This window comes from Ranitomeya imitator, chromosome 9, assembly GCF_032444005.1.
Source record: "Ranitomeya imitator isolate aRanImi1 chromosome 9, aRanImi1.pri, whole genome shotgun sequence".
Taxonomy (NCBI): domain Eukaryota; kingdom Metazoa; phylum Chordata; class Amphibia; order Anura; family Dendrobatidae; genus Ranitomeya; species Ranitomeya imitator.
The window spans coordinates 4377900-4404266 of NC_091290.1; the positions used below are offsets into that span (position 1 = coordinate 4377900).

The 26367-nt window shown below is 49.8% G+C and overlaps 1 protein-coding gene across 1 annotated transcript; it reads right to left on the reverse strand.

Annotated features, from left to right (window-relative positions):
* Positions 1-628: 628 nt before the first annotated feature.
* Positions 629-25482, reverse strand: RIC3 (RIC3 acetylcholine receptor chaperone). Its single transcript, XM_069738824.1, has 6 exons — positions 25292-25482; positions 11351-11559; positions 11126-11204; positions 10818-10911; positions 8654-8799; positions 629-3148 (listed from the first exon to the last, which is right to left on the reverse strand). Exons 1-6 carry the CDS (start codon positions 25407-25409, stop codon positions 2700-2702), a joined length of 1095 nt encoding a protein of 364 aa, XP_069594925.1. The 5' UTR covers positions 25410-25482; the 3' UTR covers positions 629-2699.
* Positions 25483-26367: the final 885 nt, after the last annotated feature.

A 26367-nucleotide genomic window follows, 5' to 3' on the forward strand; every position in this document is an offset into this window, starting at 1 on the left:
TGGGCGTATTATACTATGTGGAGGGCCACTGGGCGTATTATACTATGTGGAGGGCCACGGGGCGTATTATACTCTGTGGAGGGCCACGGGGCGTATTATACTCTGTGGAGGGCCACTGGGCATATTATACTCTGTGGAGGGCCACTGGGCGTATTATACTATGTGGAGGGCCACTGGGCGTATTATACTATGGGGTGAATTATACTAAACGAGCAAAATGCTGCCTATTCATCGAGTAACTGGGCTGGAACACAAATCCTTGTTCTCGGCAGCACGTCGCCCGGTGCTAACTGCAGATGTGCTGCTGCTGACATGATGCTTTGTGTGGACAGATTGCTCTACTAGTGATCGTTCCGTCCCCATCATTGTTCCTCAGCTGGTGAAAAGAGGCCTGGAAACAAGCGCGAAGCACTTCAATATTATCGATCACACTCGGTTAGAGGCCTCAACTCAGCGCGTGTGAATACAACCGATATGCCTGCGACGTGCCTGCGACGTGCCTGCGACGTGCCTGCGACGTGCCTGCGACCTGCCTGCGACCTGCCTGTGATCTGTTCATTTGGGCCCCACTTTGTCTAAAACTGGCCCTGGTTATCAATACAGTAAAAGACAGGAGAAGCTATTTTTTCGACTCGTGAATCGCTTGTCCCATTTTCAAGAATTTGATGCAAAAAAACAACGGCAACTAATAACACAAGGCAAAAAAGGAAAGTGACCTCTAAGGCTACTTTCACACTGGCGTTTTTTGCCAGACGTCGCAATGCAATTTTTATTACATCAGTGTATCCAAAAATTTTAAGTAGCGCAAAGTAATAAATAGTCTTGATTAAAAACCTCAGAACATTTAGTATATACATCTGGATTTATGGCTACATGCAAGCAGAACTCGTGTAGTTTCCATCTGCGCCTGCCTGCTGCTTGTTGCATGCAAGGTGCTCCCTCTAGTGGTGGCTGCAGACAGGATCTTATGTATCTCTGTATACAGGGAGCTCCCCCTAGTGGTGGCTGCAGACAGGATCTTATCATGTATCTCTGTATACAGGGAGCTCCCCCTAGTGGTGGCTGCAGACAGGATCTTATCATGTATCTCTGTATACAGGGAGCTCCCCCTAGTGGTGGCTGCAGACAGGATCTTATGTATCTCTGTATACAGGGAGCTCCCTCTAGTGGTGGCTGCAGACAGGATCTTATCATGTATCTCTGTATACAGGGAGCTCCCCCTAGTGGTGACTGCAGACAGGATCTTATGTATCTCTGTATACAGGGAGCTCCCTCTAGTGGTGGCTGCAGACAGGATCTTATGTATCTCTGAATACAGGGAGCTCCCCCTAGTGGTGACTGCAGACAGGATCTTATCATGTATCTCTGTATACAGGGAGCTCCCCCTAGTGGTGGCTGCAGACAGGATCTTATCATGTATCTCTGTATACAGGGAGCTCCCCCTAGTGGTGGCTGCAGACAGGATCTTATCATGTATCTCTGTATACAGGGAGCTCCCCCTAGTGGTGGCTGCAGACAGGATCTTATCATGTATCTCTGTATACAGGGAGCTCCCCCTAGTGGTGGCTGCAGACAGCATCTTATCATGTATCTCTGTATACAGGGAGCTCCCCCTAGTGGTGGCTGCAGACAGCATCTTATCATGTATCTCTGTATACAGGGAGCTCCCCCTAGTGGTGGCTGCAGACAGGATCTTATGTATTTCTGTATACAGGGAGCTCCCCCTAGTGGTGACTGCAGACAGGATCTTATCATGTATCTCTGTATACAGGGAGCTCCCCCTAGTGGTGGCTGCAAACAGGATCTTATCATGTATCTCTGTATACAGGGAGCTCCCCCTAGTGGTGGCTGCAGACTGGATCTTATCATGTATCTCTGTATACAGGGAGCTCCCCCTAGTGGTGGCTGCAGACAGGATACTATGTATCTCTGTATACAGGGAGCTCCCCCTAGTGGTGGCTGCAGACAGGATCTTATCATGTATCTCTGTATACAGGGAGCTCTCCCTAGTGGTGACTGCAGACAGGATCTTATCATGTATCTCTGTGTACAGGGAGCTCCCCCTAGTGGTGGCTGCAGACAGGATCTTATCATGTATCGCTGTATACAGGGAGCTCCCCCTAGTGGTGGCTGCAGACAGGATACTATGTATCTCTGTATACAGGGAGCTCCCCCTAGTGGTGACTGCAGACAGGATCTTATCATGTATCTCTGTAGACAGGGAGCTCCCCCTAGTGGTGGCTGCAGACAGTATCTTATCATGTATCTCTGTATACGGGGAGCTCCCCCTAGTGGTGGCTGCAGACAAGATCTTATCATGTATCTCTGTATACAGGGAGCTCCCCCTAGTGGTGGCTGCAGACAGGATCTTATCATGTATCTCTGTATACAGGGAGCTCCCCCTAGTGGTGACTGCAGACAGGATCTTATCATGTATCTCTGTATACAGGGAGCTCCCCCTAGTGGTGGCTGCTGATTTGTTTCATGTGACTCTTGGTCTGTACAGGAGATTTGGGTCTTTGTCATTTTTTTCAGCACAGTGTGACAGCGATGTGAGCATGTTAGACAGGTGTGAATACTTTTGCTATATACACTCTGTGCTGCATATTGTCAGGTATATCCCACGTTGGTGTTGGTTCTTTTTGCTCTGTGGTCGCCCCACTTCTACAGTATCTCTTCTCCCAGCACATTTTGGGTGTTTAGCAATCTGGTGTCTTTTTGCTCCTCTTTCGCAGAGACTGAGCCTCATCACTGACTGAATTGCTGATTATTTCCGGTAAGTTTCCGTGCACAGCCTCCGGTCCCTGCTCCCCGTCACTGTCTGTGTGGGAGCTGAAGCCAGCGTTCTCCGCTATAATGGCGGGGTCCTCATCATCGCTCTGCTCCTCGGGGCACATCTCGTCGTCCTGCGGGCAGAGGACAGGGCTGTGCCGGTCGTCCTCACAAGGTTCACACATCGTCAGCCCCGTCTTCCCGTCCTCCGTTGGCTCCTCAGTGTAGTAACGATTGTAATCTTCCATGAATTCCATCTGCTCGGCTATCTCCTCCGCCGAGGGCTGGTCCAGCAGCGAGGGGTCCACCAGGATCGTACTGGGTCTCTTCTTACCCTCGGTCCCGTCGTAAACTGGATACGTCTCTTCTGGGTAACCTGGGACAAGAGAAAACTTGACTTCAACATTGTAACAATGTCCAGAGTAGCCTCCACAAGGTACAGACCACCATGGTGCAAGCTGCACTGCCCCCAATTATTGCATCATTAATAGGGGCCATCCATTACTCGGACAACCCCGTCTGAATCCCTCAATTTCCCCGCCAGTAAATAATATCACTTATGTTCACCTCCGGCGATCTGGTGGTGTCAGCACTGGCTCTCCGGGCTCATGTGACATTATGTCAGGCAATCCCTGCAGCCAGTCAGCAGCTGCTTCACTCTCGCTGCCTTGGGACAAATCGGACATCCACAAGAAGTGAGCAGCAGCAGCCCCAATTCCTCCTGTGCCAGCCATGTCTGAGGTAGAGGGGAGTGAAGCAGCTGCCCCAATTCCTCCAGGAGCCAGTCATGTCTGAGGTAGAGGAGAGTGAAGCAGCAGCCCCGATTCCTCCTGTGCCAGCCATGTCTGAGGTAGAGGGGAGTGAAGCAGCTGCCCTGATTCCTCCAGGTGCCAGTCATGTCTGAGGTAGAGGGGAGTGAAGCAGCTGCCCTGATTCCTCCAGGTGCCAGCCATGTCTGAGGTAGAGGGGAGTGAAGCAGCCGCCCTGATTCCTCCAGGTGCCAGTCATGTCTGAGGTAGAGGAGAGTGAAGCAGCTGCCCTGATTCCTCCAGGTGCCAGTCATGTCTGAGGTAGAGGGGAGTGAAGCAGCTGCCCTGATTCCTCCAGGTGCCAGCCATGTCTGAGGTAGAGGGGAGTGAAGCAGCTGCCCTGATTCCTCCAGGTGCCAGCCATGTCTGAGGTAGAGGGGAGTGAAGCAGCCGCCCTGATTCCTCCAGGTGCCAGTCATGTCTGAGGTAGAGGGGAGTGAAGCAGCTGCCCCGATTCCTCCAGGTGCCAGTCATGTCTGAGGTAGAGGAGAGTGAAGCAGCTGCCCTGATTCCTCCAGGTGCCAGACATGTCTGAGGAGGGGTTGAGTGAAGCAGCTGCCCCGATTCCTCCTGTGCCAGCCATGTCTGAGGTAGAGGGGAGTGAAGCAGCCGCCCTGATTCCTCCTGTGCCAGCCATGTCTGAGGTAGAGGAGAGTGAAGCAGCCGCCCTGATTCCTCCTGTGCCAGCCATGTCTGAGGTAGAGGAGAGTGAAGCAGCCGCCCTGATTCCTCCAGGTGCCAGCTATGTCTGAGGTAGAGGGGAGTGAAGCAGCCGCCCTGATTCCTCCAGGTGCCAGCCATGTCTGAGGTAGAGGGGAGTGAAGCAGCTGCCCTGATTCCTCCAGGTGCCAGCCATGTCTGAGGTAGAGGAGAGTGAAGCAGCTGCCCCGATTCCTCCTGTGCCAGCCATGTCTGAGGTAGAGGAGAGTGAAGCAGCTGCCCCGATTCCTCCAGGTGCCAGTCATGTCTGAGGTAGAGGAGAGTGAAGCAGCCGCCCTGATTCCTCCAGGAGCCAGCCATGTCTGAGGTAGAGGAGAGTGAAGCAGCTGCCCCGATTCCTCCTGTGCCAGCCATGTCTGAGGTAGAGGAGAGTGAAGCAGCTGCCCTGATTCCTCCAGGAGCCAGCCATGTCTGAGGTAGAGGAGAGTGAAGCAGCTGCCCCGATTCCTCCTGTGCCAGCCATGTCTGAGGTAGAGGAGAGTGAAGCAGCTGCCCTGATTCCTCCAGGAGCCAGCCATGTCTGAGGTAGAGGAGAGTGAAGCAGCTGCCCCGATTCCTCCAGGTGCCAGCCATGTCTGAGGTAGAGGAGAGTGAAGCAGCTGCCCTGATTCCTCCAGGTGCCAGTCATGTCTGAGGTAGAGGAGAGTGAAGCAGCCGCTGCCCCGATTCCTCCAGGAGCTAGCCATGTCTGAGGTAGAGGAGAGTGAAGCAGCTGCCCCGATTCCTCCTGTGCCAGTCATGTCTGAGGTAGAGGAGAGTGAAGCAGCTGCCCCGATTCCTCCAGGTGCCAGCCATGTCTGAGGTAGAGGGGAGTGAAGCAGCCGCCCTGATTCCTCCAGGTGCCAGTCATGTCTGAGGTAGAGGGGAGTGAAGCAGCTGCCCTGATTCCTCCAGGTGCCAGCCATGTCTGAGGTGGGGTTGAGTGAAGCAGCCGCCCTGATTCCTCCAGGTGCCAGTCATGTCTGAGGTAGAGGAGAGTGAAGCAGCTGCCCTGATTCCTCCTGTGCCAGTCATGTCTGAGGTAGAGGAGAGTGAAGCAGCTGCCCCGATTCCTCCAGGTGCCAGCCATGTCTGAGGTGGGGTTGAGTGAAGCAGCTGCCCTGATTCCTCCTGTGCCAGTCATGTCTGAGGTAGAGGGGAGTGAAGCAGCTGCACTGATTCCTCCAGGTGCCAGCTATGTCTGAGGTAGAGGGGAGTGAAGCAGCCGCCCCGATTCCTCCAGGTGCCAGTCATGTCTGAGGTAGAGGAGAGTGAAGCAGCTGCCCTGATTCCTCCAGGTGCCAGCCATGTCTGAGGTAGAGGAGAGTGAAGCAGCTGCCCCGATTCCTCCTGTGCCAGCCATGTCTGAGGTAGAGGGGAGTGAAGCAGCTGCCCTGATTCCTCCAGGTGCCAGACATGTCTGAGGAGGGGTTGAGTGAAGCAGCTGCCCCGATTCCTCCTGTGCCAGCCATGTCTGAGGTAGAGGGGAGTGAAGCAGCCGCCCTGATTCCTCCTGTGCCAGCCATGTCTGAGGTAGAGGAGAGTGAAGCAGCCGCCCTGATTCCTCCTGTGCCAGCCATGTCTGAGGTAGAGGAGAGTGAAGCAGCCGCCCTGATTCCTCCAGGTGCCAGCTATGTCTGAGGTAGAGGGGAGTGAAGCAGCCGCCCTGATTCCTCCAGGTGCCAGCCATGTCTGAGGTAGAGGGGAGTGAAGCAGCTGCCCTGATTCCTCCAGGTGCCAGCCATGTCTGAGGTAGAGGAGAGTGAAGCAGCTGCCCCGATTCCTCCTGTGCCAGCCATGTCTGAGGTAGAGGAGAGTGAAGCAGCTGCCCCGATTCCTCCAGGTGCCAGTCATGTCTGAGGTAGAGGAGAGTGAAGCAGCTGCCCCGATTCCTCCTGTGCCAGTCATGTCTGAGGTAGAGGAGAGTGAAGCAGCCGCTGCCCCGATTCCTCCAGGAGCCAGCCATGTCTGAGGTAGAGGAGAGTGAAGCAGCTGCCCCGATTCCTCCTGTGCCAGTCATGTCTGAGGTAGAGGAGAGTGAAGCAGCCGCCCTGATTCCTCCAGGAGCCAGCCATGTCTGAGGTAGAGGAGAGTGAAGCAGCTGCCCCGATTCCTCCTGTGCCAGCCATGTCTGAGGTAGAGGAGAGTGAAGCAGCTGCCCTGATTCCTCCAGGAGCCAGCCATGTCTGAGGTAGAGGAGAGTGAAGCAGCTGCCCCGATTCCTCCAGGTGCCAGCCATGTCTGAGGTAGAGGAGAGTGAAGCAGCTGCCCTGATTCCTCCAGGTGCCAGTCATGTCTGAGGTAGAGGAGAGTGAAGCAGCCGCTGCCCCGATTCCTCCAGGAGCTAGCCATGTCTGAGGTAGAGGAGAGTGAAGCAGCTGCCCCGATTCCTCCTGTGCCAGTCATGTCTGAGGTAGAGGAGAGTGAAGCAGCTGCCCCGATTCCTCCAGGTGCCAGCCATGTCTGAGGTAGAGGGGAGTGAAGCAGCCGCCCTGATTCCTCCAGGTGCCAGTCATGTCTGAGGTAGAGGGGAGTGAAGCAGCCGCCCTGATTCCTCCAGGTGCCAGTCATGTCTGAGGTAGAGGGGAGTGAAGCAGCTGCCCTGATTCCTCCTGTGCCAGTCATGTCTGAGGTAGAGGAGAGTGAAGCAGCTGCCCCGATTCCTCCAGGTGCCAGCCATGTCTGAGGTGGGGTTGAGTGAAGCAGCTGCCCTGATTCCTCCTGTGCCAGTCATGTCTGAGGTAGAGGGGAGTGAAGCAGCTGCACTGATTCCTCCAGGTGCCAGTCATGTCTGAGGTAGAGGAGAGTGAAGCAGCTGCCCTGATTCCTCCAGGTGCCAGCCATGTCTGAGGTAGAGGAGAGTGAAGCAGCTGCCCCGATTCCTCCTGTGCCAGTCATGTCTGAGGTAAAGGAGAGTGAAGCAGCTGCCCCGATTCCTCCAGATGCCAGCCATGTCTGAGGTAGAGGAGAGTGAAGCAGCTGCCCCGATTCCTCCAGGTGCCAGCCATGTCTGAGGTAGAGGAGAGTGAAGCAGCTGCCCCGATTCCTCCTGTGCCAGTCATGTCTGAGGTAGAGGAGAGTGAAGCAGCTGCCCCGATTCCTCCAGGAGCTAGCCATGTCTGAGGTAGAGGAGAGTGAAGCAGCTGCCCCGATTCCTCCAGGTGCCAGTCATGTCTGAGGTAGAGGGGAGTGAAGCAGCTGCCCTGATTCCTCCTGTGCCAGTCATGTCTGAGGTAGAGGAGAGTGAAGCAGCTGCCCCGATTCCTCCTGTGCCAGTCATGTCTGAGGTAGAGGAGAGTGAAGCAGCTGCCCCGATTCCTCCAGGAGCTAGCCATGTCTGAGGTAGAGGAGAGTGAAGCAGCTGCCCCGATTCCTCCAGGTGCCAGTCATGTCTGAGGTAGAGGGGAGTGAAGCAGCTGCCCTGATTCCTCCAGGTGCCAGTCATGTCTGAGGTAGAGGAGAGTGAAGCAGCCGCCCTGATTCCTCCAGGTGCCAGCCATGTCTGAGGTAGAGGAGAGTGAAGCAGCTGCCCCGATTCCTCCTGTGCCAGCCATGTCTGAGGTAGAGGAGAGTGAAGCAGCTGCCCCGATTCCTCCAGGTGCCAGCCATGTCTGAGGTAGAGGGGAGTGAAGCAGCCGCCCTGATTCCTCCAGGTGCCAGCCATGTCTGAGGTGGAGGAGAGTGAAGCAGCCGCCCCGATTCCTCCAGGTGCCAGCCATGTCTGAGGTAGAGGAGAGTGAAGCAGCTGCACTGATTCCTCCAGGTGCCAGCCATGTCTGAGGTAGAGGGGAGTGAAGCAGCCGCCCTGATTCCTCCAGGTGCCAGCCATGTCTGAGGTGGAGGAGAGTGAAGCAGCCGCCCCGATTCCTCCAGGTGCCAGCCATGTCTGAGGTAGAGGAGAGTGAAGCAGCTGCCCCGATTCCTCCTGTGCCAGCCATGTCTGAGGTAGAGGAGGGTGAAGCAGCTGTGGACTGGCTGCAGGGATTGCCTGACATAATGCCACATGAGCCCGGAGAGCCAGTGCCGACACCGCCGGAGGGGAGTACAGGAGTTATTACCTTACTGAGAGGGAACATAGGGATTCAGAAGGGGCTGTCTGAGTAGTGTACCAGACCTTTAAAACCGGGGGCTCGTTCCCATGGAGCAGAAAACATTGCCCAACATCAGTGTTATGTAGTCACTGGGGGAACTGCACTGCAATAGGCACAATATAACCGTCCGACCATTGTCCTGATTCTTCTCATATCCAAACCTAACACCTCATTGAGGGAAATGGATATAAGGGGAAAAACGGACACGCGTCCCAGTGACAAGTATGAAAAGCAAAGAATGGTTAATGTTAATGCTGACTGTTTCCAGATTCCCCTCCTCACCTTCCCATTCCTCCATGTACGGAGCCTCTTCGGCTTCTTGCTCTGGTGAGATCCCGTCCAAGATCTTTCCTTCCTTCATGACCCGGGTGATTTCCTTCAGTCTCTGCAGCAGTTGTTGCTCCTCGTCGTTACTGACGTTATTTTCTCTGCGATAAATACAAGATTATAACCAAAGACATCGACAGCTGCACCCCCCCACTGATAACTGAGGACCCCCCATATACAGGGGCTTCTCACACAATGAGAATATCATCACAGAGTGAAATTATTTCCGTTCTTCAATACAAAAAGAGAATCTCATATATTCTATAGTCATTACACACAGTGATCTATTTCACGTGTTTATTTCTGTTAATGTCGATGATTATGGCTTACAGCCAATGAAAACCCCAAAATCATTATCTCAGTAAATTAGAATAATTAACAATAAACACCTGTAAAGGCCCCTTAGTCTGTTTCAGTAACTGAGTGGAAGGAAAGTGTGGTAGAAAAAGGTGCACAAGCGATCGGAATAACCGCAGCCTTGGAAGGATTGTTAAAGGGAACCTGTCACCCCCAAAATGGAAGGTGAGGTAAGCCCACCGGCATCAGGGGCTTCTCTCCAGCACTCTGTAATGCATTCTGTAATGCTGTAGATAAGCCCCCGATGTATCCTGAAAGATGAGAAAAAGAGGTTAGATTATACTCACCCAGGGGCGGTCCTGGTTCTGGTCCGGGGCCTCCCATCTTCATAGGATGACGTCCTCTTCTTGTCTTCACGCTGTGGCTCCGGTGTACTTTCTCTGCCCTGTTAAGGCGCCTGCGCACTGCAGTACTTTACTCCTCATCAGGGCAGACAAAGTACGCCTGCATCGGAGCCGCAGCGTGAATACAAGAAGAGGACGTCATCGTAAGAAGATAGGAGGCCCCGAACCGCGACACCCACAACCAGGACCACAGCGGGACCGCCCCTTGGTGAGTATAATATAACCTCTTTTTCTCCTCTTTCAGGATACATCGGGGGCTTATCTACAGCATTACAGAATGCATTACAGAGTGCTGGAGAGAAGCCCCTGATGCCAGTGGGTGCAGCTCCTCTTCCATTTTGGGGGTGACAGGTTCCCTCTAAGAAAAGGCTATTCAATAATGTGGAGGAGATTCACACACCGTGGACTGCTGCTGGGGTCATTGCTTCACCACACACAGACGTGTCTAGGACATGGGCGACAAGTGTCACATTCCTTGCGTCCGGCCACTCACGACCAATAGACAACGCCAGAAGCCTCTTACCTGGGCCAAAGAGAAAAACTGTTGTCAGTGGTCCAAGGTGTTGTGTTCAGATGAAAGTAAATTCTGCATTTCATTTGGAGATCAAGGTCCCAGAGTCTGGAGGAAGAGTGGAGGCCACAATCCAAGCTGCTGAGGTCTGGTGTGAAGTCTCCACAGTCCGTGATGGTTTGGGGAGCCATGTCAATGCAGATGAACTGAAGGCTGCTATCAAAGCAACCTGGGCTTCCATAACCCCTCAGCAGTGCCACAGGCTGATCGCCTCCATGCCACGCCGCATTGATGCAGTAATTGATGCAGAAGGAGCCCCGACCAAGTACTGAGTGCAGTTACTGAACAGACATTTCAGATTTTACAATGATTTTTCAAGCTGGTGTTATAAAGTATTCTAATTTACTGAGATAATGACTTTTGGGTTTTCATTGGCTGTAAGCCATAATCATCAACATTAACAGAAAGAATATGAAACCAGAACACATGAGCTGCGCGCACAGTGAACAAGCCCGTAGAGACATGTTCACACCACCAAGAGACTTGAAAACACAAAAAAGCACAGTAAAACCAAAAACACACTGTTGCAAAAAAAATCACAGTGGACAGCAAATGCTAGTAAAAAGATGGAAAAAACAGGGTATTTGGTTGATACGTTTTTTGCAAAAAATGTATATTAAGCCGCTCTACCAAACGTCAAGGTATACCCATATCGGAGCAGTCCTAACTGATGTCTGTAATCCCTATCTGATGTATTTAAAACCTGGTCATATGTACAATACCTGTATGAGCAGGATTCAGAAAATCCTGCTCATACCCAGACCTGATGGAGGAGACCCCATGTGTCTGACCTGCAACCCACAAATAGAAAGAATAGCCCCATGTCTAGTACACATGGGCCCCTCACCTGTCCTTGTCGGGCCCCAGGCGGTGGATGATTTTCTCCATGGCATCTTCCGTCTCCTTCAGTTTATCCTGTAGCTGACTGAGCTCGTAATCCGCTGAGAACAGAAGACGATACATTGTAACAACAGGACAGCTTCCAATATAGCCCAGCGAGGGTGGGGCTTGTGTAAGGATGGCCCCGCCCCTTTGTATGAAGAGATGATTATAGCAGACAATCATTATATTCGGTGGCACTGTGTAAGGATGGCCCCGCCCCTTTGTATGAAGAGATGATTATAGCAGACAATCATTATATTCGGTGGCACTCACTGATCTTCCTCTTCAGGTTCCCGTTGGCAGTGGGGACACTTTTGGGCTCAGTCTTCACATTTCTGCCTTTAGACGAAAGCTGAAAATAATAATGACCCGAAAAGTGATAACAGAAAAGTCTCCAAGTCCATAACTGATCTGCGAAGACCCAGAGTGAAATGTTCTGCAGATTAGTACACCACTGACCGCTCTGCAGAGCACGTCAGAACCAAACATGTCTCTCACCTTGAAAAGTATATAGAGGATGTATAATAATATGCCAAATCCATAGATGGGTATGATCTGCCCCACCAGACTCTGCCGGCTGTTACTGCCTCCGCCGCCAGCCTTCGCCTTAGACACAGCTTCAGATAGGTGGGATCGCGAAAAGCCCCCTCCCCTGCCATCCACGGGCTTCCCATGAGGAACCGCAGAGGGAAAACGGCCAGGATTTCCTGCAGAGCCAATGAAGGAAGATTAGTGTAAAGTAGATGAGTCCCAGGTTATACCGGCTGTACACATATAATTATATACAGGAGATGCCCAGGTTATACCGGCTGTACATATATAATTATATACAGGAGATACCCAGGTTATACCGGCTGTACATATATAATTATATACAGGAGATGCCCAGGTTATACCGGCTGTACACATATAATTATATACAGGAGATGCCCAGGTTATACCGGCTGTACATATATAATTATATACAGGAGATACCCAGGTTATACCGGCTGTACATATATAATTATATACAGGAGATGCCCAGGTTATACCGGCTGTACACATATAATTATATACAGGAGATGCCCAGGTTATACCGGCTGTACATATATAATTATATACAGGAGATGCCCAGGTTATACCGGCTGAAGATATATAATTATATACAGGAGATGCCCAGGTTATACCGGCTGAAGATATATAATTATATACAGGAGATGCCCAGGTTATACCGGGTGTACATATATAATTATATACAGGAGATGTGTTGTGAATTCTGTGGCTGAATTCACTCCTGTGGTCACAAGTGGTACTGCAGCTTCTGAGCTTCCTCCCTCAGGTGTTCTGGTGAGCTCGTTAACTGCTTCATTACTTAACTCCGCCTGATGCTGCTATCCTTGCTCCTTGTCAATGTTTCAGTGTTGGATCTGAGCTTCTCCTGATTGTTCCTGTGACCTGCTGCTCTGTATAGCTAAGTGCTTTTTGCTTTTTTGTTGCTCTTTTTCTGTCCAGCTTGTCTTTTGTTTTGCTGGAAGCTCTGAGACGCAAAGGGTGTACCGCCGTGCCGTTAGTTCGGCACGGTGGTTTTTTTTTGCCCCCTTTGCGTGGTTTTGCTTTAGGGTTTTTTGTAGACTGCAAAGTTCGCTTTACTGTCCTCGCTCTGTCCTAGAATATCGGGCCCCACTTTGCTGAATCTATTTCATCCCTACGTTTTGTCTTTTCATCTTACTCACAGTCATTATATGTGGGGGGCTGCCTTTTCCTTTGGGGAATTTCTCTGGGGCAAGTCAGGCCTATTTTTCTATCTTCAGGCTAGCTAGTTTCTTAGGCTGTGCCGAGTTGCCTAGGTAGTTGTTAGGCGCAATCCACAGCCGCTTTTAGTTGTTTTTAGGATAGGATCAGGTGTGCAGTCTACAGAGTTTCCACGTCTCAGAGCTCGTTCTTGTATTTTTGGGTATTTGTCAGATCACTGTGTGCGCTCTGATCGCTAAGCACACTGTGTTTCTGGATTGCCTTCATAACACCTGTCATTAGCAGACATAACAGTACAAGGAGCCCAACTAATGATTCTCAATAGAGGGAAAGAAAAAGTTCTGACATCATTTTTTTTTTTTTTCTGCTCTGTGTTCACTTTTTTTTTTTTTCCCCTAGACATTTGGGTGATTCTGGACACAGGTGTGGACATGGATATTCAGGGTCTGTGCTCTTCAATGGATAATCTCGTTATAAATGTACAAAAAATTCAAGATACAATTGATCAGAAATCTATGTTAGAACCAAGAATTCCTATTCCTGATTTGTTTTTCGGAGATAGAACTAAGTTTCAAAAATAATTGTAAGCTATTTCTGGCCTTGAAACCTCATTCTTCTGGTAATCCTATTCAACAGGTTTTGATTATTATTTCTTTTTTGCGCGGCGACCCTCAAGACTGGGCATTTTCTCTTGCGCCAGGAGACCCTGCATTGAGTAGTGTCGATGCGTTTTTCCTGGCGCTCGGATTGCTGTACGATGATTCAGATTCAGTGAATCAGGCTGAGAAAAATTTGCTGGCTTTGTGCCAGGGTCAGGATGATATAGAAGTATATTGTCAGAAATTTAGGAAATGGTCAGTACTCACTCAGTGGAATGAATCTGCGCTGGCAGCTTTGTTCAGAAAGGGTCTCTCTGAGGCTCTTAAGGATGTCATGGTGGGATTTCCTATGCCTGCTGGTTTGAATGAGTCTTTGTCTTTGGCCATTCAGATCGGTCGACGCTTGCGCGAGCGTAAATCTGTGCACCATTTGGCGGTACTGCCTGAGGTTAAACCTGAGCCTATGCAGTGCGATAGGACTATGACTAGAGTTGAACGGCAGGAATACAGACGTCTGAATGGTCTGTGTTTCTACTGTGGTGATTCCACTCATGCTATTTCTGATTGTCCTAAGCGCACTAGGCGGTCCGCTAGGTCTGCCGTCATTGGTACTGTACAGTCCAAATTCCTTCTGTCCATTACCTTGATATGCTCTTTGTCGTCGTTTTCTGTCATGGCGTTTGTGGATTCGGGCGCTGCCCTGAATCTGATGGATTTGGATTATGCTAAACGTTGTGGGTTTTTCTTGGAGCCTTTGCAGTGCCCTATTCCATTGAGAGGAATTGATGCTACACCTTTGGCCAAGAATAAACCTCAATACTGGGCCCAGCTGACCATGTGCATAGCTCCTGCACATCAGGAAGTTATTCGCTTTCTGGTGTTGCATAATCTGCATGATGTGGTCGTGTTGGGGTTGCCATGGCTACAAACCCATAATCCAGTATTGGATTGGAATTCCATGTCGGTAACCAGCTGGGGTTGTCAGGGGGTACATGGTGATGTTCCATTTTTGTCGATTTCGTCATCCACCCCTTCTGAGGTCCCAGAGTTCTTGTCGGACTTTCAGGATGTATTTGAAGAGCCCAAGTCCGATGCTCTACCTCCGCATAGGGATTGTGATTGTGCTATCAATTTGATTCCTGGTAGTAAATTCCCTAAAGGTCGATTATTTAATTTATCCGTGCCCGAACACGCCGCTATGCGCAGTTATGTGAAGGAATCCCTGGAGAAGGGACATATTCGCCCATCGTCATCACCACTGGGAGCAGGGTTCTTCTTTGTAGCCAAGAAGGATGGTTCGCTGAGACCGTGTATTGATTACCGCCTTCTTAATAAGATCACTGTTAAATTTCAGTATCCCTTGCCATTGTTATCTGACTTGTTTGCTCGGATTAAGGGGGCTAGTTGGTTCACTAAGATAGATCTTCGTGGTGCGTATAATCTGGTGAGAATCAGGCAAGGAGATGAATGGAAAACTGCATTCAATACGCCCGAGGGTCATTTTGAGTATCTAGTGATGCCGTTCGGACTTGCCAATGCTCCATCTGTGTTTCAGTCTTTTATGCATGACATCTTCCGTGAGTATCTGGATAAATTCCTGATTGTTTACTTGGATGACATTTTGATCTTCTCAGATGATTGGGAGTCTCATGTGAAGCAGGTCAGAATGGTTTTCCAGGTACTGCGTGCTAACTCTTTGTTTGTGAAGGGATCAAAGTGTCTCTTCGGTGTGCAGAAAGTTTCATTTTTGTGGTTCATCTTTACCCCTTCTACTATCGAGATGGATCCAGTTAAGGTCCAAGCCATCCAGGATTGGATTCAGCCGACATCTCTGAAAAGTCTGCAAAAGTTCCTGGGCTTTGCTAATTTTTATCGTCGCTTCATCTGTAATTTTTCTAGCATTGCCAAACCATTGACCGATTTGACCAAGAAGGGTGCTGATTTGGTTAATTGGTCTTCTGCTGCTGTGGAAGCTTTTCAGGAGTTGAAGCGTCGTTTTTGTTCTGCCCCTGTGTTGTGTCAGCCAGATGTTTCTCTTCCGTTCCAGGTCGAGGTTGATGCTTCTGAGATTGGAGCAGGGGCGGTTTTGTCACAGAGAGGTTCTGATTGCTCAGTGATGAAACCATGTGCTTTCTTTTCCAGGAAGTTTTCGCCCGCTGAGCGTAATTATGATGTGGGCAATCGAGAGTTGCTGGCCATGAAGTGGGCATTCGAGGAGTGGCGTCATTGGCTTGAAGGAGCTAAGCATCGCGTGGTGGTATTGACTGATCATAAGAACTTGACTTATCTCGAGTCTGCCAAGCGCTTGAATCCTAGACAGGCCCGTTGGTCGTTATTTTTTGCCCGCTTCGACTTTGTGATTTCGTACCTTCCGGGCTCTAAAAATGTGAAGGCGGATGCTCTGTCTAGGAGTTTTGTGCCTGACTCTCCGGGTTTATCTGAGCCAGCGGGTATCCTCAAGGAAGGAGTCATTGTGTCTGCCATCTCCCCTGATTTGCGGCGGGTGCTGCAAAAATTTCAGGCGAATAAACCTGATCGTTGTCAAGCAGAGAAACTGTTCGTCCCTGATAGGTGGACTAATAAACTTATCTCTGAACTTCATTGTTCGGTGTTGGCTGGTCATCCTGGAATCTTTGGTACCAGAGAGTTAGTGGCTAGATCCTTCTGGTGGCCATCTCTGTCACGGGATGTACGTACTTTTGTGCAGTCCTGTGGGATTTGTGCTAGGGCTAAGCCCTGCTGTTCTCGTGCCAGTGGGTTGCTTTTGCCCTTGCCGGTCCCAAAGAGGCCTTGGACACATTTCGATGGATTTCATTTCTGACCTTCCCGTTTCTCAAAAGATGTCAGTCATTTGGGTGGTCTGTGATCGCTTTTCTAAAATGGTCCATCTGGTGCCCTTGGCTAAATTGCCTTCCTCCTCTGATTTGGTACCTTTGTTCTTTCAGCATGTGGTTCGGTTGCATGGCATTCCTGAGAATATTGTTTCTGACAGAGGTTCCCAGTTTGTTTCAAGGTTTTGGCGAGCCTTTTGTGGTAGGATGGGCATTGACCTATCCTTTTCCTCGGCTTTCCATCCTCAGACTAATGGCCAGACCGAACGAACCAATCAGACCTTTGAAACATATCTGAGATGTTTTGTTTCTGCAGACCAGGATGATTGGGTGTCCTTTTTGCCGTTGGCTGAGTTCGCCCTTAATAATCGGGCCAGCTCGGCTACCTTGGTTTCTCCATTTTTTTGCAATTCTGGGTTCCATCCTTGTTTCTCTTCAGGACAGGTTGAGTCTTCGGACTGTCCTGGTGTGGATTCTGTGGTGGATAGGTTGCAGCAGATCTGGACTCAGGTAGTGGACAATTTGATCTTGTCCCAGGAGAAAGCTCAACTTTTCGCTAATCGCAGACGCCGTGTGGGTCCCCGACTTCGTGTTGGGGATCTGGTTTGGTTATCTTCTCGTCATATTCCTATGAAGGTTTCCTCTCCTAAATTTAAACCTCGTTTTATTGGTCCGTATAGGATTTCTGAGGTTCTCAATCCTGTGTCTTTTCGTTTGACCCTCCCAGACTCCTTTTCCATACATAATGTATTCCATAGGTCGTTGTTGCGGAGATACGTGGCACCTATGGTTCCATCTGTTGAGCCTCCTGCCCCGGTTTTGGTGGAGGGGGAATTGGAGTATATTGTGGAGAAAATTTTGGATTCTCGTGTTTCTAGACGGAAACTCCAGTATCTGGTTAAATGGAAGGGTTATGCTCAGGAAGATAATTCCTGGGTTTTTGCCTCTGATGTTCATGCTTCCGATCTTGTTCGTGCCTTTCATGCGGCTCATCCTGGTCGGCCTGGGGGCTCTGGTGAGGGTTCGGTGACCCCTCCTCAAGGGGGGGGGTACTGTTGTGAATTCTGTGGCTGAATTCACTCCTGTGGTCACAAGTGGTACTGCAGCTTCTGAGCTTCCCCCTCAGGTGTTCTGGTGAGCTCGTTAACTGCTTCATTACTTAACTCCGCCTGATGCTGCTATCCTTGCTCCTTGTCAATGTTTCAGTGTTGGATCTGAGCTTCTCCTGATTGTTCCTGTGACCTGCTGCTCTGTATAGCTAAGTGCTTTTTGCTTTTTTGTTGCTCTTTTTCTGTCCAGCTTGTCTTTTGTTTTGCTGGAAGCTCTGAGACGCAAAGGGTGTACCGCCGTGCCGTTAGTTCGGCACGGTGGTTTTTTTTTGCCCCCTTTGCGTGGTTTTGCTTTAGGGTTTTTTGTAGACTGCAAAGTTCGCTTTACTGTCCTCGCTCTGTCCTAGAATATCGGGCCCCACTTTGCTGAATCTATTTCATCCCTACGTTTTGTCTTTTCATCTTACTCACAGTCATTATATGTGGGGGGCTGCCTTTTCCTTTGGGGAATTTCTCTGGGGCAAGTCAGGCCTATTTTTCTATCTTCAGGCTAGCTAGTTTCTTAGGCTGTGCCGAGTTGCCTAGGTAGTTGTTAGGCGCAATCCACAGCCGCTTTTAGTTGTTTTTAGGATAGGATCAGGTGTGCAGTCTACAGAGTTTCCACGTCTCAGAGCTCGTTCTTGTATTTTTGGGTATTTGTCAGATCACTGTGTGCGCTCTGATCGCTAAGCACACTGTGTTTCTGGATTGCCTTCATAACACCTGTCATTAGCAGACATAACAGAGATGCCCAGGTTATACCGGCTGTAGATATATAATTATATACAGGAGATGCCCAGGTTATACCGGCTGTACATATATAATTATATACAGGAGATGCCCAGGTTATACCAGCTGTACATATATAATTATATACAGGAGATGCCCAGGTTATACCGGCTGTACATATATAATTATATACAGGAGATGCCCAGGTTATACCGGCTGTACATACAGCTGAAACGAGCAGTTTCCATCCACTGTATAAAGACACATCTGCAGGTTTTTCTCAATATCTGACATGAAATAAGAATAAGCCTTTCCCGTTTTAGGTCAATTAGAATGACCATAATTATTAATATTTGCCAAATGCTAGACTGAGAGAGAGAAAATGTTTTAAGGCATTTTTATTACTTACTGCAAAGTAAAAAGTTTACATACACTAAGGTTACTATGCCTTTAAACAATCCTGGAATGCCCATATGATGAGGTCATGTGTTTTAATGCCCACCTGAAACACACTGCTTCTTTGTATAGCATCATGGGAAAGTCTGAAGAAATCAGCCAAGATATTAGGAAGAGAATTGTGGACTTGCATAGGTCTGGCTCACCCTTGGGTACAATTTCAAGATATCTGAAGGCGCCTCGTTCATCTTTACAAACAAGATGGGAATGTCCAGCCAACATATCGCTCAGGAAGGAGACTGGTTCTGTGTCCCAGAAATGAACGTGCTTTGGTCTGACATGTGCATATCAACCCAAGGACAAAAGCAAAATACCTTGTGAAGATAATGGCGGAAGCTGGTAAGATTGTATCAATATCCACAGTGAACCGAATACTGTATCAACATGGGCTGAAAGGCCACTCTGCCAGGAGGAAGGCGTTACTCCAAAAGAAGCAAAAAAACAGATTAATGTTTGCAAATGCACACAGGAACAAAGGCCTTTATTTCTGGAGAAATGTCCTGTGGTCTGATGAAGCTAAAATTGAACTTTTTGGGCATAATGACCATCGTTACGTTTGGAGGAAAAAGGAAGAAGCTTAAGAACTAGAGATGGGCGAACCCGAATGGTAAAGTTCGGCATCCATACCGAACACCTACAGTTCGCGCACGGACACCAAACACGGACTTCATCAGGAGGTCCGTGTTACTGTTCGGGTTCGGCTGCCCGAACACCGGGTGTTTGTCACGCTGTCATGTGCCTGGCAGCGCGGCAAACACCGCTTCTGATCGAGGTAAAATCATCCCCGCCGGTCAGTGAGTGTGCACCTGTGATCAGAGGTATGCAGTGTAGCTTCGGTCAGTGGATGGGACAACAGCTCTCTTCATCCGACACCTGCCTCTGCTGAAAACAGTGAGAGCAGGAGCCGCTGATGGGAGTATTCTCATGGGTTTTCTCATGGTGCTAGTGGGGATCTCGCCGAGGTCACGGCAGTTCAGCTCGGCTGGGAACCCAGTCTCAGTGACTGGAGGTAACCTCTATGACATCACCGCCGGTCACTGATGCTCGTAGCAGCTCATTCACCAGTGGTTCTCAGCCTGGCTGCTTGCATCTTGTTACCGTCCAGGTTGAAAACTGTTTATCCACCAGACATGGATTACGGTGTGGGACAGAACGACGGACAGGTGAGGGATATTGTTGTTTTTTATTTTTGGTTTATCACAGGAGGCGAGGGATTCAGTGGAATGGACGTTATGTGAGTATAGCTTTGTTTGTTATTTTTAAATAAAAAAGTAAAACTGTGTTTTGTTTTATTTCTAATAAAAGACTTTATTCTGGCCGTGTCTTTATTTACCATGTGTAACGGGGTCTACCAAGCTGGGGTACCTCTTTCAGTGCCACCCCGTCTTTCAGGAGGTCCACTTTGCTTTGGCTGGAGTCTGAATGAAGGACGCTGGCTGGAATTGCTTGGTTACATGGGCGCATATAAAAGATCACTGCTTCTCCACGTATTTCCAGTCTGACAACACTTTACTCACAGGACACAGAATATATCACACAGATACACAGGGCAGGCCAATAGAAAAGCGGCAGGCCAGACATACATTACAATAGCTGCAGGGGGCCGGAGCCTGCCGATATTTACTGTGGGAATTACAAAGGTGGGGGGCGGACAAAAGGGGAATATCGTGTCCCCTCTGCCCAGGGGCGCAGCCTGTGGGCTGATGCATTAGGGACATGCGTCTCACATGGAACCTATTATACATACATATCACTGCACAACATATTCTGGGTGCTGAGTGGTTCCGTAACACCATGTAACTATAGGATTAGTAATGGATAGGTGTCAGACGCCTCTCCATTACTAAGCTGTGGGCTTGATGTCACCTGACAATACAAAGGTGACATTAACGCCACAAATATGAACCCCACTTGCCACTGCTACAGGGCAAGTGGAAAGAGCCAGGCAAAGCGCCAGAATTGGCGCATCTAATAAATATGCCTTTTCTGGGCAGTTGCAGACTGCTATTTTTAGGCTGGGGGGGGGGGCGATATCCATTGCCCCATACCAGCCTGAGAATACCAGCCCCCAGCTGTCTGCTTTAGCAAGGCTGGTTGTCAAAAATGGAGGGGACCCCATGGCCTTTTTTAAATTATTTAAATAATTAAATATGGTGTGGGGACCCCTCTGTTCTTGATAACCAGCCTTGTTGAAGCTGACAGCTGAAGGTTGCAGCGCCCAGCTGTGAGTTTTGTGTGAGTAGTCAAAAATACAGGGGAATTATTAATTATTTATAGCTCAGGAGCTGCTGATGCTGTTATTAGCGGCAGCAGGTGTCAGATGATTGGAGCTGTAGTTCCACCTGCTGACACCAGTGACCGGAGGTAAACTCTATACCTCTGATCACAGCTGAGTGCTCCCACTGTCTTTTGACAGCGTGGGAACCGTGGCTCTCTGACCTGCGGGGATGATTTCACTGCCGATCAGAAGCGGTGTTTGCTGCGCTGTCATGTGCATGACAGTGGCAAACACTGGATGTTCTGGCCCCCCCATTCAAGTGAATGGGGTCCAGGTTCGGGTACTGTTATAGTACCTGAACTTTTTGTAACTGTTCAGCCAAATGCGCTGGAACCAAACATCCAGGTGTCCGCCCACCTTTACTAAGAACACCATCCCCACTGTGAAACACGGTGGTGGCAGCATCATGTTGTCGGGTTGTTTTGCTGCCTAAGGGACTGGTGCACTTCACAAAATAGATGGCATCATGAGAAAATTATGTGGCAATACTGAAGCAACATCTCAACACATCATCCAGGAAGTTAAAGCTTGGGCAGAAATGGGGCTTCCAGATGGACGATGACCCAAAGCATACTGCCAAAATGGTAACAAAGTGGCTTCAGGATAACAAAGTTCAAGTTTTGGAACGGCCATCGCAAAGCCCTGATCTCAATCCTAGTGAAAATTTATGGAGAAAACTGAAAAGGCCGGTGCGGGCAAGGTGACCTACAACCTGGATCAGTTACACCAGTTGTTAGGGGTCGAATTCCCACCTCCGCACAGGGGGAGTCTCGAACCATCTCCTCTGCGGTCTCCCATTCTTTTCTAGCTGCAGTGGAGCCTGCTCAGCAGAGACGTCGGTCCCAGTGTCTGGCTCAGCCTGATACGGTGCGGATGGTTACTGCTGCCTTTCCAGGCTCAGCCATTGTAGCCAGTACTGGTCAGCGGCGAGCAGACGTCTCTGGGACTAAGTGCTGCTTTTCCCCTTCTGAGCATGCCCAGGGTAAGACCTCTCATTGGAGGTCAGGGGTTACATGCTCAGGTACTGCTGCAGCTCCCATTGGTCCTCCAGGAAGGTCCTGAAGTTGCTGCAGCTATAAAAGGTTAGCATGGCCGCACGGCCATGCGCTAGGATCAGCTTATGTCATGAGCTTTTGCTATTCAGTGGTCTTGTCTGCTTGTGGTCAGGGTCCGGCTGAAATAAGCCACTAGAATACCGGCACCTCTGGTGAGGAGTTTAGTGAATTCAGGGCTGGCGTAAAACCATTAGAATTCCGGCTCCACCGGAGAGGAGGTGTTTGTGTGCTTGCTACTCCCTGACCACTGATTGCTTTTGCTCTGTTTGGCAGCTGTGTTCCCCTGTGACGCTAACAGAGCACAGCGCTTTCCCTTCTGTGCGACTCTGAGAAGTAACAGAGTTCGCTTATACCGCCATATTGTGCCACCATTTGCTAGCAGCAGGTTCGTCTCCTGCTCGGTGGACCCCGGGCTGCGAACGCACCAATAATTATATCTAAATATACTTGGTGCGTTCCCCCCAGCCCTATCACCAGTGCTGTCAGAAGAAATGGGCCCAAATTCCTACCAACTATTGCGAGAAGCTTGTGGAAGGAGATCCCAAACGTCTAACCCAAGTCACTCAGTGTAAGGACAATGGCACCAAATACTTCCACTGGAAACTTCTGACTTTGCAGTAAGTAATAAAAATGCCTTAAAACGTTTTCTCTGGTAATCCTAATTGTCCTTAAACAGGAAAGGTTTATTCTGATTTCATGTCAGATATTGAGAAAAACCTGCAGCTGTATCTTTATATATAGTGGATGGAAACTTCTGGCTTCCTCTGTATCTATGACGCCGGTCATTATACGCAGGATTTGGGATAATGTGCATTTGGCGGTATATGTTGTGGTTCTGGACGTTGGTCCTCTCGCGGTGATTGCGGAGCTTTCTGGTGTCGGCGATGATGGATTACATTGTTGGACGGTTTTGTATCTGAACATTCTGTAATTAAATGTCAGTTCCTATGATGTGTGATGTTGAGGACTCGCTCGGCCGCCGCTCAGTCGGGACAGTTGCTTGATGTAAAGGTGAAAGGAACAATCAATATTAATTTCAGTGGTGACTGCGGCCAACATCGAAGCCGCAGCTTTACTGAGTTGACCCATAATCAGAGAAAGGAAGAATTGAGATGAGACCCAGGGACGTGTGACCGTCCAAAGCGGAGACTGTCAGCAATACCCAAACCGGAGATCTACACCCCTAATTCCACAGCCCCGCCCCCGGGGATGACATCACTGATATGCCATGAGGCCACACCTCTTATAGTCTAGCCCCGCCCTACAGTGATGACATCACACGGTAATCAGAGGTTGGTGATTATTATTAGTAACATCATACAGTGAATGGCGATGGATGATGTAGATGTGTGGCGGCTCTAGTGTCCGCTCCCTCCTGCCCCCTGCTGGTTGTTGAGCACTTTTTACACATTCAGTGATCTGCTCTGATATCAGGCCGAGCTTTGTCTTTTCTAGTTAAATAAATACTAGAAATTATCAAATGGATTTGATTACAGGGGCTTCCCCATAAAGCTGTGCGGCCCAGGGGGCTTCCCCATAAAGCCGTGTGGCCCAGGGGGCTTCCCCATAAAACCGTGCGGCCCCCGGGAGCTTACCCATGAAGCCGTGCGACCCCCCCCGGGAGCTTCCCCATAAAGCCGTGCGACCCCCCCCGGGAGCTTCCCCATAAAGCCGTGCGACCCCCCCGGGAGCTTCCCCATAAAGCCGTGCGACCCAGGGGGCTTCCCCATAAAGCCGTGCGGCCCAGGGGGCTTCCCCATAAAGCCGTGCGGCTCAGGGGGCTTCCCCATAAAGCTGTGCGGCCCAGGGGGCTTCCCCATAAAACCGTGCGGCTCCCGGGAGCTTACCCATAAAGCCGTGCGACCCCCACCCCCGGGAGCTTACCCATAAAGCCGTGCGGCCCAGGGGGCTTCCCCATAAAGCCGTGCGGCCCCCGGGAGCTTACCCATAAAGCTGTGCGGCCCAGGGGGCTTCCCCATAAAAACGTGCGGCCAAGCAGAGACTAGCAGAACCTGTATAAAAGCTGAGGCAGGGAATGCAGAGGGAGTGATAGAAAATCTGGAAAGTGAGGGAACGTCACAGCGCAGCTATAGAGAAAACGGACAGAAGATACTGATTAAGGCTTCATTCACTGATCAGTATTTTGTGCCCGAACCAGGTGAGTCTCCAGGACACGGGACGGGCGTCAATCTTTCAATTGTAGCTTTTTTTCTGAGAGTTCCAGTCTTGGTTTTGATATAGAAACACTGATGTGATACTGGCCAATAGTGACATCACGGATGGATGCAGCGGCTCCTCTGCTGTCCCGGCACTCGGACATTACTCAGGCCTCTTCACACGTCAGTGTCTCCTGTGTGGTGACCTTTTCCCACGTAGTGGAGACACTGACACATTCATGTGAATGGGTCTTTACCCGTGTCAGTGTGTTCCTATGGACCATGCGTCCGTGTGCAAAACACGCTGACATATCCGTTTTATAGGCTACTTTCACACTTCTGTCATTTGGCCTCCGTCGCAATGCGTCTTTTTGGAGAAAAAACGCATCCTGCAAAGTTGCCTGCAGGATGCGTTTTTTCTCCATAGACTTGCATTAGCGACGCATTGCGACGTATCGCCACACGTTGCATCCGTCGTGCGACGGATGTGTCGTGCTTTGGCGGACCGTCGGCACAAAAAAAGTTCAATGTAACTTTTTTTTGTGCAACGTGCCCGCCATTTTTGACCGCGCATGCGCGGCCGGAACTCCGCCCCCTACTCCCCGGATCTCACAATGGGGTAGCGGATGCGTTGTAAAACTGCATCCGCTGCCCCTGTTGTGCTGAATTTAGCACAACATCCGTTGATACGTCAGGCTGACGGTTTGTGACGGCCCCGTACTGATGGAAGTGTAAAAGTAGCCTAACCATCAACACAGGCCGCAAAACGTCCCGCACACGTACATGGATGACACAGTTGTTCAGTATGTATTAAACACAAGGACACTGTCCTCTCCGGTACCGGAAATATCAGGACGTGTGAAATCAGCCTAAGGCTGTGTCTCTCTATAGGGGCGCCGTCAGGACAGAATGGCTGCTGAAGCCAAGCACGGGCGCTCTGTGCATCATGGCGGCCAAACATTAGGGTGCAGCTACTCACCTGCTTGTTTCCCTCTATCCCCCCTCCCCCCTCTTTGATTGACAGCTCTGGCTTCATAGAGTGGAGAAGGGCAGAGATAGATGGGACGGGGAAGATAAACGTGGCGTCGTGAGCACTGGGCGCCTGGACTTGGTTTGAGCAGTCATTCTGGGCTGACGGCGCCCCTTTAACAGCTTGGGACGTGTTCACTACAGTCCTAGGAGACCTCAGAGTGTTGCACACACATTTTCTGTGCTTGTAAGGACATATCATTTCTCTGCTAAATGAACTTTTGATAACTATTTGACAAATTCAAATTTCAAAGCATTCGCTCATCTCTGACACATGTAGTTCCAGGAATCTCTATTCCTCGCTCAGGTATTTAGATAGAGCCAGAAAAATGATTGCAAGCTATGGATGGACTGGTGACGAGGGGCCACATGTAAGGCACAGGACCCCCATCTCCTCACTGGCACACAATGCCCCTACACTGGGGTGGGGGATGTTTCTTCTGTCACCCTCCCTCCCAGCCCACGACATGCAGCGCTGGCAGCTTACCCTCCGGCTGCTGCAGGGACGGCTTCCCCCTGTTCAGGAAGGTTTTGGGTAGGAGCAGGGACACACACAGCACCAGGCCGGAGAACATGACCACCTTCTGGATGGTGGATAAGGCCATGTTTGATCACAATGTCCTGGAGATCACGGCTGCAAGAAAACAGGACCTCTCCAGTGTCAGAATGATCTGCTGCACCAATGGCTGCTCCTCCGCAGCCTGCGGACAATGCAACACGCAATCCTATTGGACCGTGATGCCAGCCGCCCTATTGGTCCATGCTCACTCCTGCCAGGCCTGTATCCCCAGCATCTATCCCTCCATGTGAGCAGTCAGGAAACAACGTTACATAGTGAGAGCATGCAAAGTTACAGCAATGATACAATGTTACACATGATACAACGTTACATAGTGAGAGCATGCAAAGTTACAGCAATGATACAATGTTACATAGTGAGAGCATGCAAAGCTACAGCAATGATACAATGTTACACGGATGATACAATGTTACATAGTGAGAGCATGCACAGTTACAGCGATGATACAATGTTACATAGTGAGAGCATGCAAAGTTATAGCGATGATACAATGTTACATAGTGAGCATGCACAGTTACAGCGATGATACAATGTTACACATGATACAATGTTATAGTGAGAGCATGCAAAGCTACAGCAATGATACAATGTTACACGGATGATACAATGTTACATAGTGAGCATGCAAAGTTATAGCGATGATACAATGTTACATAGTGAGCATGCAAAGTTATAGCGATGATACAATGTTACATAGTGAGAGCATTCAAAGTTACAGCGATGATACAATGTTACATAGTGAGCATGCAAAGTTATAGCGATGATACAATGTTACATAGTGAGAGCATGCAAAGTTATAGCGATGATACAATGTTACATAGTGAGAGCATGCAAAGTTATAGCGATGATACAATGTTACATAGTGAGAGCATGCAAAGTTATAGCGATGATACAATGTTACACATGATGCAATGTTACATAGTGAGAGCATGCAAAGCTACAGCAATGATACAATGTTACATAGTGAGAGCATGCAAAGTTAC